Source organism: Sparus aurata, chromosome 1, assembly GCF_900880675.1.
Source record: "Sparus aurata chromosome 1, fSpaAur1.1, whole genome shotgun sequence".
Lineage (NCBI taxonomy): Eukaryota > Metazoa > Chordata > Actinopteri > Spariformes > Sparidae > Sparus > Sparus aurata.
The window spans coordinates 24,488,346-24,501,896 of NC_044187.1; the positions used below are offsets into that span (position 1 = coordinate 24,488,346).

A 13,551-nucleotide genomic window follows, 5' to 3' on the forward strand; every position below is an offset into this window, starting at 1 on the left:
TTCTTGCAGGACAGATGGCTGTGGGTGAACGATGACCCTCTGGATTATCAGGCCTGGCCCAAAGAAGGAGATCAGGACCACCTGTGTCCATTATGGAAACGTTGTGGAGCTTTAACCAAAGAGGGACGATGGGAGAACTGGGACTGTGACGCAAGACTCAACTTCATCTGCTATTAAAGCTCATTCATGATATTCAGGTTTGCAACAGAGCACTATTGCAAGTAAGATTAGATTAAGTTTTTAAAGGCTTGGTAAAAATGTTATACACCTCTTTTCATAGAAAAGCTTTAAGATGTGTTTTAAATATTTTCAACTATTGTACTATTATGAATATTATAATGTCATCTAACGGCCAGAAAAATAACCAATATCTAACAATTATCTCTTTTATAACATTATTTACAACAAGTGTATGCCACTTTTTCATCTTATAAGAACAGCTTCTAAATCCATACGATGGTACAGTGTCAGGATGAATAGTGTCTCTGTCCCAGCCACCCAACCTCCCATCACTTGTTTCTGCACTGTGTAACTTCAGTGAGAGGGTAGGATCACGGCATTACATACATGTTTATTACAATATACAAGTTTTTGAACACATGACAAAACAACAGATAGCGACACATAATTCTATAATGACTTGTGTTTGAATTTAGCACTTTCATTATGTCTGACAAATGGTTACAGACCTGGGATTTGTTTTTTACGACAGTGGTATTACACTCAAAAAATGTGGGGGGCACAAAATACCAATTTCTTCGTAATGTTGCTTTATGTATGTGATCCAATGTTGAAATAATTGTGCAAATGTTTAATGCCAGACTTCAAACTGTCCCTTTAATCACAATCTTCCTGCAGTGTAGAATACATTTTTTAGACTTAATGCAACATTTACTTACATGTATCAGTTTCATAGCGTTGCATGAAATAACCAAAGAGTGTGCTTACATTATATATTAATATAAGGACAGGGTAATACATCTATTATAGCTCTATTGTCATATGAGATTGTATGTCTTGGATCATGACATGACATAAATGTTGTGTTTTCTAGGTTTCAAAGGCTGCATTATAGCAAAGTGATGTAATGTTCTGATTCATCAGACTGTGCTACTTGTTTTAATGCTTGTCTTTACCCACTTTTTTTTTTTTTTTTTTAAATCACGTATTAATAAAAAATCTCACTGGTCTGATATTTTGTGAAGGTACCAATAATCATCTCTTCAATATTGTCCAAAATCTTTTTGTTTTTTTTGTTTTCAGGCATTTGCTCAAATACGCATACATACACATATTTGATTTTGTCTTAGTTGCCCAGCCCTATAATGATCTGCTGGTAAACAATAAGAGAGCATTTCATTATTGTTTCATGTTATTAAAAGCTGTGGGTGTATGTGTGTGTGTGTGTGTGCTTGTGTGTGTATTACTTATTTCATCAAATATGTATAATAAGTATATATTGTAAGAAAAATCTAGCCCAGATATGCAGAAAATAATGAAATCCTGTCAGTTAAATCCAACATTCATGAAATGCTTTGGAGGTGTTTAAAACATAATGACACACAGTGGTGGTGGCATCTAATGGCTCTCTGATCATATTCAGCAGCCCTGGATTGTAGATAACAAGTCTAACTCTATATTTATTTATTTAGATGTAGAAATATGCTAAATAACAACAATTTAAAGTCAAGCTCTTCTTAATTAAAAAAAAGGAACATATTTTTTACAAAGAGACAAATTTATTGACGTTAAAAACCAGGCAGGCACAGCTTCTGTCTGAGCACAAACCACATATCTACAACAACAAACCATATACAACAATCGGCACAGGATCTATGAGGATTACACGACTGGTGTGATGATGAAGGTAATGGATGAGGTAAAACTTCCTGGTGTGAGTTGCGGCACGGTTAGATACACAGTTTGTGTTACACAGCAAACACTGAGGCATTTAGAAACCAACTTGGGTCAATAGATTTCTATTTTTGCTACACAACCTTCCAGTAATATCACAGATCACAGTGGACATTGGTGACATTTCTGTCATGTAACAAAGACTAAAAACACTCTTCAGTGTGTTGACACTTAGGATATAGAATGATCCACCCATCTCCCAATCTTCTCCACCAATGAGATCTTCCATTTGGCATTATATCTTTAAACATGTGTAAATATATGTATCAATATATCACCTCTTTTCATATCAACAATAATAAATACTATTTATAGCAAAGAGCACATTGTACAAGAAACCTCCATTTGTGACAACTAGTAGTTCTGTATTAAGTCAAAACCGGATCCGGATCTCTCCAGCAGTTACATGGATTCTGTTTTATAAGCACGGTTGAACAAGGATCAAACAATGCTTCACTCGCTCAAAGCTGTGGAAATACACTCACATGCTACTCATTTAACTCACAGCAGGTAGGTCTCTCCAAAGTCTGGAATATTTGAATATTATCTTACAATTGAACCCCGTCATTATAATGTTTAATGTGTAGAAAAAGTCGAATGATGAAAGTGCTAAGTTGAAGGTACACTATGCAGAATTCTTCTTCAAACACAATGTATAGGGCCTGTACAAAAATAATCTTTATCAATCATCACTTGTGATCCCCTTGCAGAAAACCTGCCCTCTTTTTTCCTTTGTATGTTGCTGTGTTCAGGCATCAGCCATTGGATAATAGTGTGTGGCCCCCAGCCAGTAAAAGCATGGGGGCAGGAATCTATATAAACGTAGCAACCAGGTTACATCTCTGTCACCATCTCTCTCTCTTCTGCTGTCAGTCTTTCACAAAGAGTTGCAGGTAGTGTGTCTGTTTTACTGAGGGTGGGGCTGCTGAGCTATACAAACAGGCAGAGCAAAGAGACAAACAGTAGACAGGATGAATTGTGCATTGCGGCTGCATTTGCACAAAATCTTGAGGGGTCATGTGGAGGTGCTTATAAATCAGAATATAACGCTTTATTCCTCTGATTCTCTGCTTGGTTCTCCCTCTCTTTATTCTCTCTCTAGCTTGCTTGACTAAAGCTGCACTCTCCCTTTCTCTGTCGGGCAAACTCTGAATGGTGTGTTCGCGCGCACGCACACATGCACACGCACACACAAATCCTGCATAGTATACCTTAAAAAAACAGAGGAAACAATGTCCTGATCTGATGTCATCACATGTCTAAATATTTCCAGCTATATTTCTTAAGACCAGATGCTACTTAATCCTTTAAAAAGCACATCTGGTTTCACTTTGTTGAGGCAAAAATGCACCACAGTTGCATATAAACTGTAAATTAGCATAGATTTGAGTGTGGCAACAAAGGCTTTACTGAGATTTTCTTCCCATAATGCAGCTGTGTGAGTGACTCTGATTGTCTGAGCCTGTAACATATTAAATATCTTAGTCTGCTTGGTAATTGGCAAGTAAGAAACAGGGACCAATTTTATGCACGTTTCATAAATATGGCAGAAACCAGAGCTCCGTCTCTCTGCAGTGCTTTGTTTTTTGGTTATCTCAGCAGATGTATGGTACACCAGCTTGCTGAGTGTCCTGTTTGTCTCGACAGCATTTCATAAAGGCAAGTATGCTGCCAAGCACAGCTACAGGCCCTCTGTCAAGGGCATCTTTTTAAGAAGTGAGAAGAGGAAGAAGTTCACTTAACAGCAGAGAGTGTCACTTCAGTCCAAGATTGATATAAGAGTATGTCAGGTGTAGCATCAACAGTCTCTCACACACACTCAGACAGACAGGCACGTTTTCAGAAACATTGAAATATCAACAAAGAGACGCGCACACATACATACACGCGCTTGCGCGTGCACACACACACTTTTCAGTAATTTATCCACCTGCTTCCTCTTTTCAAACTCTTGTAGTGCTCGTTCTCTGTTTCTACCAGCTACATGGCTCCCTTCACTTCTTTCATGCAGCTTTCAGTAATCAAATATCATCATCCCTCGTATGTTGTCCTGTTTTATAGCGGCTCAACACTGGTGCTCTTCAGGATTTGAGGCCCATTCGAGCCATCAGCTGTTCGTAGACAGTCCAAGCCATGGCAGCCATCAGAGTGCGTCTCAGAGACCTGGGTACGGCCCCGCGAAAAAACCCACCCGTGCCATGCTCCTGAGAGAGAGAGCAGAGCAGGACAGTTCAGTACGATATGCTGTTAATAAGTGTTGTGCATTAAAACAAAAAATGAAGTCAGGGATTTAACGAGCACTGACCGCATAGATGTAGCGAATTGCATCTGTTGTGCTCCAATGGGATGGGCTGATTTGAATGTGGGTCTTCACAACGTCAGCAGGCTGTGTGGCCAGTGACGCCATGACGCCTGCCACCACCCCACAGCCGAAGTTCACCAGCGGGGCGTAGGCTGACGAAGCCACCTCTGAGAGAAGAGAGACCAGGTATCAAGAAAAAGTGTATAAGAGTATATCAAATTTGCATTATGTAACTTTTACAGTAAAATAACAGCAGTCATTTTATGTAGTTAACATGTACATTTCGTCTGACATATACGCACATATGCTGCAATGAAAAGAGCACCAGTAAAACTGCAAACAATATAAAACTGTGTGAAAAAAATGGTGAAAACATTGTATTCATGTTTGTCATGTATTTGGGAAACTTCACAGCTTTTCTTTTCTACAACATTTTGTCTCTCCAGTGACAGATTACATTTAAGTCACATGCTGCATGTACATCATGATTTATGTGTCAGCAATTTTTTTTATTGTACCTTTTCCCCATACAAATATCTGGTGTTTCCAGTGTCAGTTTTTTTAAAATGTGCATTTAACAAGTGGAAGAAAATGATGTATTAAAAAAACCTTTAACATTCAAGACACACGGTAAAAGCACTTACAAGCTCTTTCTGAAGCCAACGATTAAAAAGAAGTAAACCACTACACTTGATTGATTTTCTTTAGTACAGGGAAAACACTTACACAACCCTTCTCTCATCAGATCTACAGCAAGTTGTGCTCCACATTTTAATGACCTCCCCTTCGATTAGCTGATGCAGAGTGGCTCTCACCTTGAGGCAGCGCCTTCTTGGCCTGGCTGTAGAACATGACGTAGATGCCGGAGAACGGAGCGTCTCGGAGCAGCGTGGCGGTCAGCCCAGAGAACAGAGCTCTGACTCCCTCTGTCTCATACACACTCCTCAACGCCCCGGCCACGCTCACATAGTTGTAACAGCCACTCTGAAATAAAATATAAATGAGAAATAAACACCATTATTTATGACATTGTTTTTACAGTGTTACAAAAAGATTTATGAATGGTTGTTCATTGGCGTACTCGTCACCATCTTTATTAGCAGAAACTCAGATCAATGAAAAACTGGGGGTGGACATTCTCTTTCTTCAATATGTGTGTGTTGAGCATTTAAAAGAGACAAATATCACAAATATCCTCCTCTGCAACTAAAGTAGCACTGGGTTTGCCTGCTTGCAGACCTTTTTTTCAGATCTGCTGTTGTTCTCGCTGATGTCTGTTTCCCCACATGGTAACCAACCGACCAATCAGAGCTTTGTAAGCCAGATTAAGCATGGGAATGTATTAAGTGGCTTTATTTTTGACAAAAAGACTGCTCCTTACACACAAGTCAAGTATGAGGAGTGCCTAAAAAAATACAAAAATCCTCCAACATATTGGTGAGCAAACAGCTCCACAAAAAGTAGCTTGTTTTCCTGTTTTCTCTTGCTTGAGTTCTCATAAAATGTGTTGGCCAGATAAGTGAAGTTAGATTTTTTGTCATCTTTCTTTTTTAAAATGTATCATGTGCTTAAGGCCTATTAATCTCATAACGAAATAGGGATAAGGAAGCAGAATAGATGACAAAGACAAATCATTTAATAAAATCACATGTTAACAACCGTCTTGAACTATAAACTGACCACTGACTAACAACATGAAATAATGATCAGCTCTCACCTCGAAGCGTGTCTTGATGACTGTGAATGGCAGCATGCAGACACCAGCCACAGTTCTGGCACCCGCTCCAAGCAGAACAGCCTCGCCAGCATTGGGTGCCCTGTCCAGGAAGAAGTGCTGCTTCAGGGAGTAGAAGGTGCTGAAGTAGATGCCCACACCGGGGATGCAGCGCACAAATGACTGTCAGGGAGAAACAGAAGCGTTAAAACATTTCTCATATTCTTAATCAAGTTGGAAAAGGGAGCTTTTAGACTGAAAAATACTAAAACATGGGCCCCCCAGAGGTAAAAGTCACCAAGAGGGAAGATAAGGAGAGAAAAAACAGAGGACAAAAAAATCAGACCTCCATTTTACAGTCTCTTTTTAAAAAAAAGTTAAAATAATTATTGTTTGCTTCTTTTTCTGTCAGTGCCGTTCCTCAGTTCTTCACATTATAAGTGCTGCAAGGTGAGAGCACACTGAGAACTGAATATGTTTGAGGGGTTCACTGGAAAAGGTTAAAGGGTTGGGTTGGATTATTTTAGTTGGTTTAGATGGTGTTAGAAATGTGACAACTAATTTGCATACCAAATAATTTACTGTGTATTTCTTGTGTTTTGTTGTATTTTGTGAATCAATAAAGTGCAATTTATACATCCGATTAGGACAATGACAATCTGAAAACATGTTTCATATTAACAGTCAAACTATGTTTAAAATGTGAAGAAATGTCACAGTTGTGTGCCATCCATGTGATTTTTGTTTGACCTACTTAGAACAAGCCAAAGCAATGGCTTAGTCTATGGCAGGATATTGTACTATATCAATATGTTTGTATTCAAAAATTTTGATGATCAATTAATTGCTTAAATAAAAATGCTTTAAATGAAAAACCCTTGCAGCTTGTTAAATGTAAGGATTTTATATGATGTATAATGAAGAGTCTTGGAGTCTTGTATCTGGACTGTTGCTTGGACAAAACAAGCCGAGTGCAAAAGTAAAAGTTACATTTTCCTAATCATTTCAATGCATATCTACATTCGTGTTAAGAACTCTGTCTGAATGATGAATATAAATACATTTGCCTTGTTTATAATGTTTAGAAAATGAAAAATGTCACAATTATGTGCCACCAATGTGATTTTTCTTGTGTTTTATTTGTCTGACTTAAAGCCAAAACAATGGCCTTTTTTTTTTTTTTTTTTTTTTTTTATCTATCTAAGATATTGTACCAGATCAATATGGATTGTTTCAAGAACAGTCCTACGATATTTACACACGATAGGAACAGCAGACTCAGTGTGGCTGTGTGTCTGTTGTGTTCTTCAAGCAAGAGGTGATGCTAATGTAAGCTGAAAGGCAGAAAGACTGCTGGAGAACAAATATCCTCACGGAGTACAAAGGGATTTTTAACCGCAGGAATTGTTGGAAATGTTGAAATTGACAAACAAGGTCAGTTACTCACCGGTGAAACTCCCTTCCACAGACTGAAGAACTTCTCTGTCCTGATGACATTGATGAAAACAGTAACCATCCCCACCTTTGGTGCACTGCAGGACAGTTAGAAAGGTTACAGACACATTTGAAGGTCCAAACATGTAAAAATACAATGACAATAACATTTTTAGTTAAAATAAATTATTAGCTGCCAAAGCTTCCTGTTCCTGTCTTCAGTCGAAATAATTGCACCCAAGCAGCTTGACTGGATGATTAGATGGTGCTCGTGTGACTAATTGGCCTATATGGGTCATAACAGCAGATTCAGGCTGGCAAAGCCTGCAAAAACTGTCCTAACATGCCGTGTCTGTGTCTCTGTGCCTGGCGAGAGTGTGTGTAAGTAAAAGTCAAAGAGGAAAGAAGTAAAACCAGGCAAAATGTGCAGCACATGTGTGCTTACACATTTAGACAACGAGATGTGCGTGTGTGTGTTCTGTTCACAAACGCACCCCGGCTTGGCATTGTTCTGCAGGGTCTGCAGCCGTGTCTTAACCAGATCCAAAGGCTGAAAGAGCAGCGTTGAGCAGGTGCCGCTGAGAGAGCCACACATAAAGGCTTTGAGAGCCGGGTGAGCCTGAGGACAAACACAGACAGACAGGCAGAGAGTGAGGGGGGTGGAAATGGGGCAATAGCAAAAAGGGGACGTAAGGGAGGGAAGAGTCAGGAGAGAGAAATGGTGGATGGAGAGCACAGAGAGTGAGGAGAAGGAGAAGGAAGGAATGTAGAGGATGAAAGGCAAAGAGAGATGTGAAGGATAAGCAACAGCGTAAAAATCATCATGTGAAAATTCAAAACCTCTCAGCATCTTGTTGATATCCACAGACTAGAGCCTGACTGACATATCAGATATTTGCCTATCACAGATATGTCGGATATATATCGGTATTGACATGTTGTCTGACAACATTTATTTATAACAGAACACAATGCAGAAAACAGACGCTGCAGGTAATTTATTATTCTTAAATTAAAAAGTATTTTGGTTGTGTTGAATGTGACCAGATATTGTCATTGTTCACACTAGTGTGCCTAAAATGTAGTTAGTAATTAATTGTCTTTTTTAAACAATTGACACAGGTTTTATGCTCTGACTGTCAATAACATTGTTATTTGGTATCAAGTGTGATACAACCTTTTTCTTTTTTCTTTTTTTATGTGGCACACTCAGGCTCTATTTTCAAATTTAAAAGTATTTATTCTGAATTTAATAACAATAATGACAACAGTACCTAGTTGGTCACTAGTTGACGGAGGTGAACTGTGAGTGATTGCTGGGAGTTTATTAGATGTGTTTCTGTATTTGAGGTAGTGTCACGTCTCCAAGTCACTGATCTTGCTTTTGATTTCAATATTGGAAAGTGAAAGCTCAGGGTGTCAGGATTTTTATATTAAATCAAAAATAAATCAAACTAAGTCTCAAGTGTAAATGTCGGCCTACACATCACTTACTCTTTAATATCATCCGAGTTCTACCATAGACCCTCTCAAAAGAACAGGGAAATGTCATTCGTAAAAAAATCTACAAATGTCGTGAAGCAACGGACACGTGTCCCTAAATAATAAAATGATTAATTATTATTATGAAAAAAGAGGAACTGACTTTAATTTGAAAATATGCTGTCTTTATGACAATGCCATAACAAGCCTGTAGCAAAGAGCAGAGGCCGGGTTCCCCCGCACACTAGAGATGATGAGATGTGCAGAGACAGTCTCTCTCTCACAAACACACACACACACACACACACACACACACACACACACACACAGGCGCTGTTGTGTAGAAATAAACTAAGACTAAACATTATCGGTGCTTACATGCCTCATGGACAAACAGCCAGCGAGGGCATGAGACGCAGACATGGACAGACAGGCGGACAGAAAGTACGCTTACTAAACACACACTAAATTTCAAGTTAAACACCAGCGAATAACAACAAAACAAATTTGAAATAACAGCACGGAAACAGAAAAACAGGTAAAGAAAATGTTTGTCTTTAGGCAGATGACCACTATAACCACAATTACAGCAAACAAAAACCAAAAAAATATAATTTCTGTACCAGACGAAAACAGTCTTTTACGCACACATCATTAAATACATACTACACTTAGCTTCTACACACACGAGCCACTTAAATTGCACACATCCTGTACAAACACACTGTCCTACCTTCCCCAGGCTGCCTGGATCTCGGCTCTGAGAATCCTGTTTTTCCTGCATTTTGCCCTCTTTCACCTCTCTCTCCCTGTGACGCTGCGATTACAAACAGCATGTTATAAAATAAACCTCCATCTCTCTCACAAACTCTGTTTCCCCCTCTCTCTCCCTCACTCTATCTGTCTTTCTCCCTTTCCTTGCGACCCACAATGGCTGTCTCCTGCTTCTCGTCCTCCCTCCCCCCCCCCGTTTCACAGCCAAAGCAGAAGCTTAAACCAGCCTATGTTTTTCTATGGGTTTCTATCTTTATCTTTCAGGGACACACTCACACATCTGTATTTCACTCCACCCCCCCACCCCCCTACTCTGCAAAGCTCACTGTTAAACTGCATCTTTGTCAAATGCATGAGTCATGAAGTGGCTTTAGGCGTATTAAATGGCTGTATACAGACCTCCCTCCAATCATGTATCCCTTTGAGGTGGCAAGGAAACACATTTCCCCACGGATCACAATATAAAGCAATTTATCTGACGAAAATGTAAAAATCCCACCTAAAATCAAACATTACCATAAGCAGGAGACCAGACTCTAATTTTACAAACTAGAGATGTTGCAATATCATTTTCCCATCCCAGTACCTAAATTTTGTGTGTCAGCTCCGACCAAGTACTCATCAGATACTATATTATCACTGGTTTTATAACAGATGCATTGGGGATAGCAATAAATTATCGGCCCAATAATTGAACCGATTATTGGTTATTGGCAGGTAATAAAATTATAGCCGATAAATAGAACGTATAACACAAAGATAATTTCTTTAGTTGACTTAGTAAGTGCAGCATTTACACAATGTATGTGGCGGTACGCAGCTTTAATGTTGGTTTGCCAGCCGCCAATAAACACAGAGAAGAAGAACAACACATCTGTTGTCGTGTTCATGAGGTAGAGTAGCTTCACCTGTGTAGAGCCACACAATGTAGACAAGAGCCACTTGTTTTTCAAGTTCAGAAGAAGACAACACAATTGTAACTCGAAATACATGTTCCACAAGTCTTCATCTATGTGTCTAACACAACAAATCTTTTTAAAGTTACAAATAATAAATCATCCATCTTTGCCCTTTTACCATGAGGGATGCATAAACCTCAGGTTATGAACTGAAAAACTGAAAATCATGCATCCCTTAGCTGTATACTGCCATCACTGAATGGATGCTGAGTTACTGACGTGCTTGAAGTTACACAAGTTGCTTGCCTATTATGAATCAATAAATACATTATCTGGTTGGTGTTTGCCGATGTCAGTGTTTTCTGCAGTATCAAGGCATTTCTGACATGGGTTGGCATCAGAACATCCCTACGAGACACAGTCGAGAATTATGCATTTATGGCATTCGATTTTGCACTGGGTTGAAGAATCTTAAATGTAACTGATAAACAGCTGAGAAGCGTTGGATTTCAACCTTGGGGTTTAATCAGAGGTGAGCAATACTGTGGGAAAATTTCTACTGGCAGGGGTTTGGACTTTTTATACACCCCCCCCCCCCAGTTCAATTTCAGAACCTAAATGCTAATTAAACGAAGACCTATTCATTTTCTATCACATTCAGTGCAGTGGCTAACCTGTGTGATGAATGGTGACCATAACAAAGTGGCAGCAGCCAGCATCTGTACTCACCGCTAACTCCATTTTAGACCTGGATACGGAGCCGGATGAGTCCAGTTTCTCTCCTTCAACTGCCGTTTTGCTGCTGTTAAATTTCAGCCAATCTCACTTGAAGTGGAAAAATCAGATGACAGCCATGAGACACATTTCAAACCAAAACGGACGTTTGCAAGGTCTCCAAGAGGCCGGTAGCATCAAGCTAGGTTTGCTAGTTAGCGCTAGCTGTCAGTGTATGCGAAGGTTTCATCTTCCTCGGGACAGACTGACATTGACAAGCCTGCTGCTTCAGAGTTAGCTAGATATAGCGTCAGGTGTCGGTTACAGCAAATAACGCGAATGTGTAGGCAAACATTAAACATGGCAGACAATTTTAGGGGGAAAAGTTTGCCGACGCTTCAGTCAGCAGTTCATACACCAGTTCACCAGCTAGCTACAGTCCATGCACTAGCTAACTTAGCATGGTAGCAGTTAGCTCCTCTTACCTGACTTTGAAGTCTGTTATGGACTGATGAAGGTGATGGTCACCTTACCCAGCTTCAAGAACATCATGTTTCGTATTTTTGTGACAATCTGCGAACGTTTCTGAAAAGTCCAACGTTGGTAAACACTTAAAATGCCAGGCTGAATACAGAACTTTCTGGCAAGGCTCGTCCGCTAGCTAGCGTAAGTGTTAGCTCACTGCAGGTAGTTACTAAACTTAAGTCCGGCTCCCGTTTGTTGGAAAAACCCTAGTAACGCTGCTAAAGCCTCGACATGGATCGTGTCCTATAGGCTGTTTAGTAAGAGATAAAAATGTATCGCCCGTAACAGGTCTCCTACAAAGCCAACAGATGTTATCGCTTCTTGCTGAGCTGCTGCGACTGTTAGCATCTGGCTAGCAAAGTTCACCTCCAGTGCAGCGTTGACACACACCATGTCGATGTCACACACAACCCGAGAGAGCACCCTCGCAGTCCTCAACAGTCAGTATTTAGTCTGTAACTGTGGTCAGAGATGAAAATGGAAGTGGTGGGAACGAAATATGCATGATAAGGCACGGACGTGTCTAAACTTTGGAGTTTTTGGTACATATTCTGCTGTTTTAGTGACAATGTATATGAAAACAAGCTGGTTATGTGTACGTTGTAGTTCAATGCAATTCTCAAATTGGCCTCAGGGTGTCGCTGTTGTCTCATGTGTCAGACCTGAGTGGAAAAGCAGCACCATGTTTTGTTTTGTTTTTACCATGTGATTATTGTTTTTCCGCTTTGTTGCAGTATGACATTGACAAAGAAATAACAAAATGAGCCCATTCCTGCGAGTCGAAAAAATATCTGCATGTTAAGTCAGGATAATGACAAAAATTAGTTTTTAAAAAATTAGTTGAAAAAGAGTTCATATGATAAGATAAAAGTAAATGATAATCATGCGTCTACGTTGAGTCTGCTGGTTAAAAGCAGCATATTTGGCCGTCTGACTGATAAACTGTCTTGGTTGGTGTTCTGTATCCATAGTCCAAGTGTTGGTGAAGGTTCTCAGACATCCAGGTCATAGTAATTTATAAGCGCTGTATCGCAGGCAACTGGACTTGTTTCAGTTTCACCTCTCATCCTCTTCTTCAGCTGTAACTAGCTAGAGGGGAGTTGCGTGTGTGCAGATATGTGTGTCCTTACAGAGTCGTTATGGACACCTGTCAGGTGGAGTTGGCCCTCCTGTGTTGTGCCATTCGTTTGTGGAGAGATTGTTTTGTCTCCCCAGTGTGCAAATCTGTGCAGTCCTGGCTGCATTGGACAGCATTAAGTACATTACTCTGGTAATGTCTGGGTACTTTGTGTTGTGGCACAAAGAAAAATGACCTGTCCACAACGGGAAGATGCGCTGTTTTCCGGTATGGGCAGAACAACTGGAATAACTTGACAGTCTACAGTGCAGGAGATGAAGCACCCTGCTGATGGAGGAGGCAAAGAAGGTGAAGATGGAGAGTCATAGAAATTGAGCTGCTAAAACAAGAGTGCACAGTGGGCATCCATTCGATGGAGAACTTATGTCAAAATCTGTTCCACCGCTGATATTTGTTTTCTCTCATCACCAGGATATGAAACTGTTCAAAACCAGCACACTCTCTACTAGATATCAGTAAGTCACAACTTATCAATAAAACTGGGCCTTTCATAACACTGAGTTTGGGATTTTTTGTTTTTTTTTGTTTTTTTTTCCCCCTATAACTTGGCAGTGGTACCAACATTAATACCACAGGGAAATGTTAAAGAGAGGAAATTGATAAGCCATCCTCTTTAAGAAACATTTTTCTCCAAAATGTGTGAATAATGTTGGAG

At 39.8% G+C, this 13,551-nt stretch overlaps 1 protein-coding gene across 2 annotated transcripts; it reads right to left on the reverse strand.

Moving 5' to 3' along the window:
• Positions 1-1,719: 1,719 nt before the first annotated feature.
• On the reverse strand, positions 1,720-12,338 carry slc25a38b (solute carrier family 25 member 38b). Of its 2 annotated transcripts, XM_030420662.1 has the most exons (9): positions 11,719-12,338; positions 11,249-11,344; positions 9,580-9,663; positions 7,859-7,983; positions 7,378-7,462; positions 5,934-6,113; positions 5,032-5,200; positions 4,220-4,383; positions 1,720-4,118 (listed from the first exon to the last, which is right to left on the reverse strand). In XM_030420662.1, exons 2-9 carry the CDS (start codon positions 11,258-11,260, stop codon positions 3,996-3,998), a joined length of 942 nt encoding a protein of 313 aa, XP_030276522.1. In that variant the 5' UTR covers positions 11,261-11,344; positions 11,719-12,338; the 3' UTR covers positions 1,720-3,995. The 2 variants fall into 2 exon arrangements, with proteins under 2 accessions (XP_030276522.1, XP_030276531.1); XM_030420671.1 differs by lacking the exon at positions 9,580-9,663 and having other exon boundaries at positions 11,719-12,336.
• Positions 12,339-13,551: the final 1,213 nt, after the last annotated feature.

Excerpts from the sequence above, each read along its gene's own strand:
- slc25a38b (XM_030420662.1), bottom strand. Across the intron at positions 7,984-9,579 it reads ATCCAGGCAGCCTGGGGAAG|GCTCACCCGGCTCTCAAAGC; the intron begins GTAGGACAGTGT and ends GTTTGTCCTCAG. Across the intron at positions 4,119-4,219 it reads CAATTCGCTACATCTATGCG|GAGCATGGCACGGGTGGGTT; the intron begins GTCAGTGCTCGT and ends TCTCTCTCTCAG.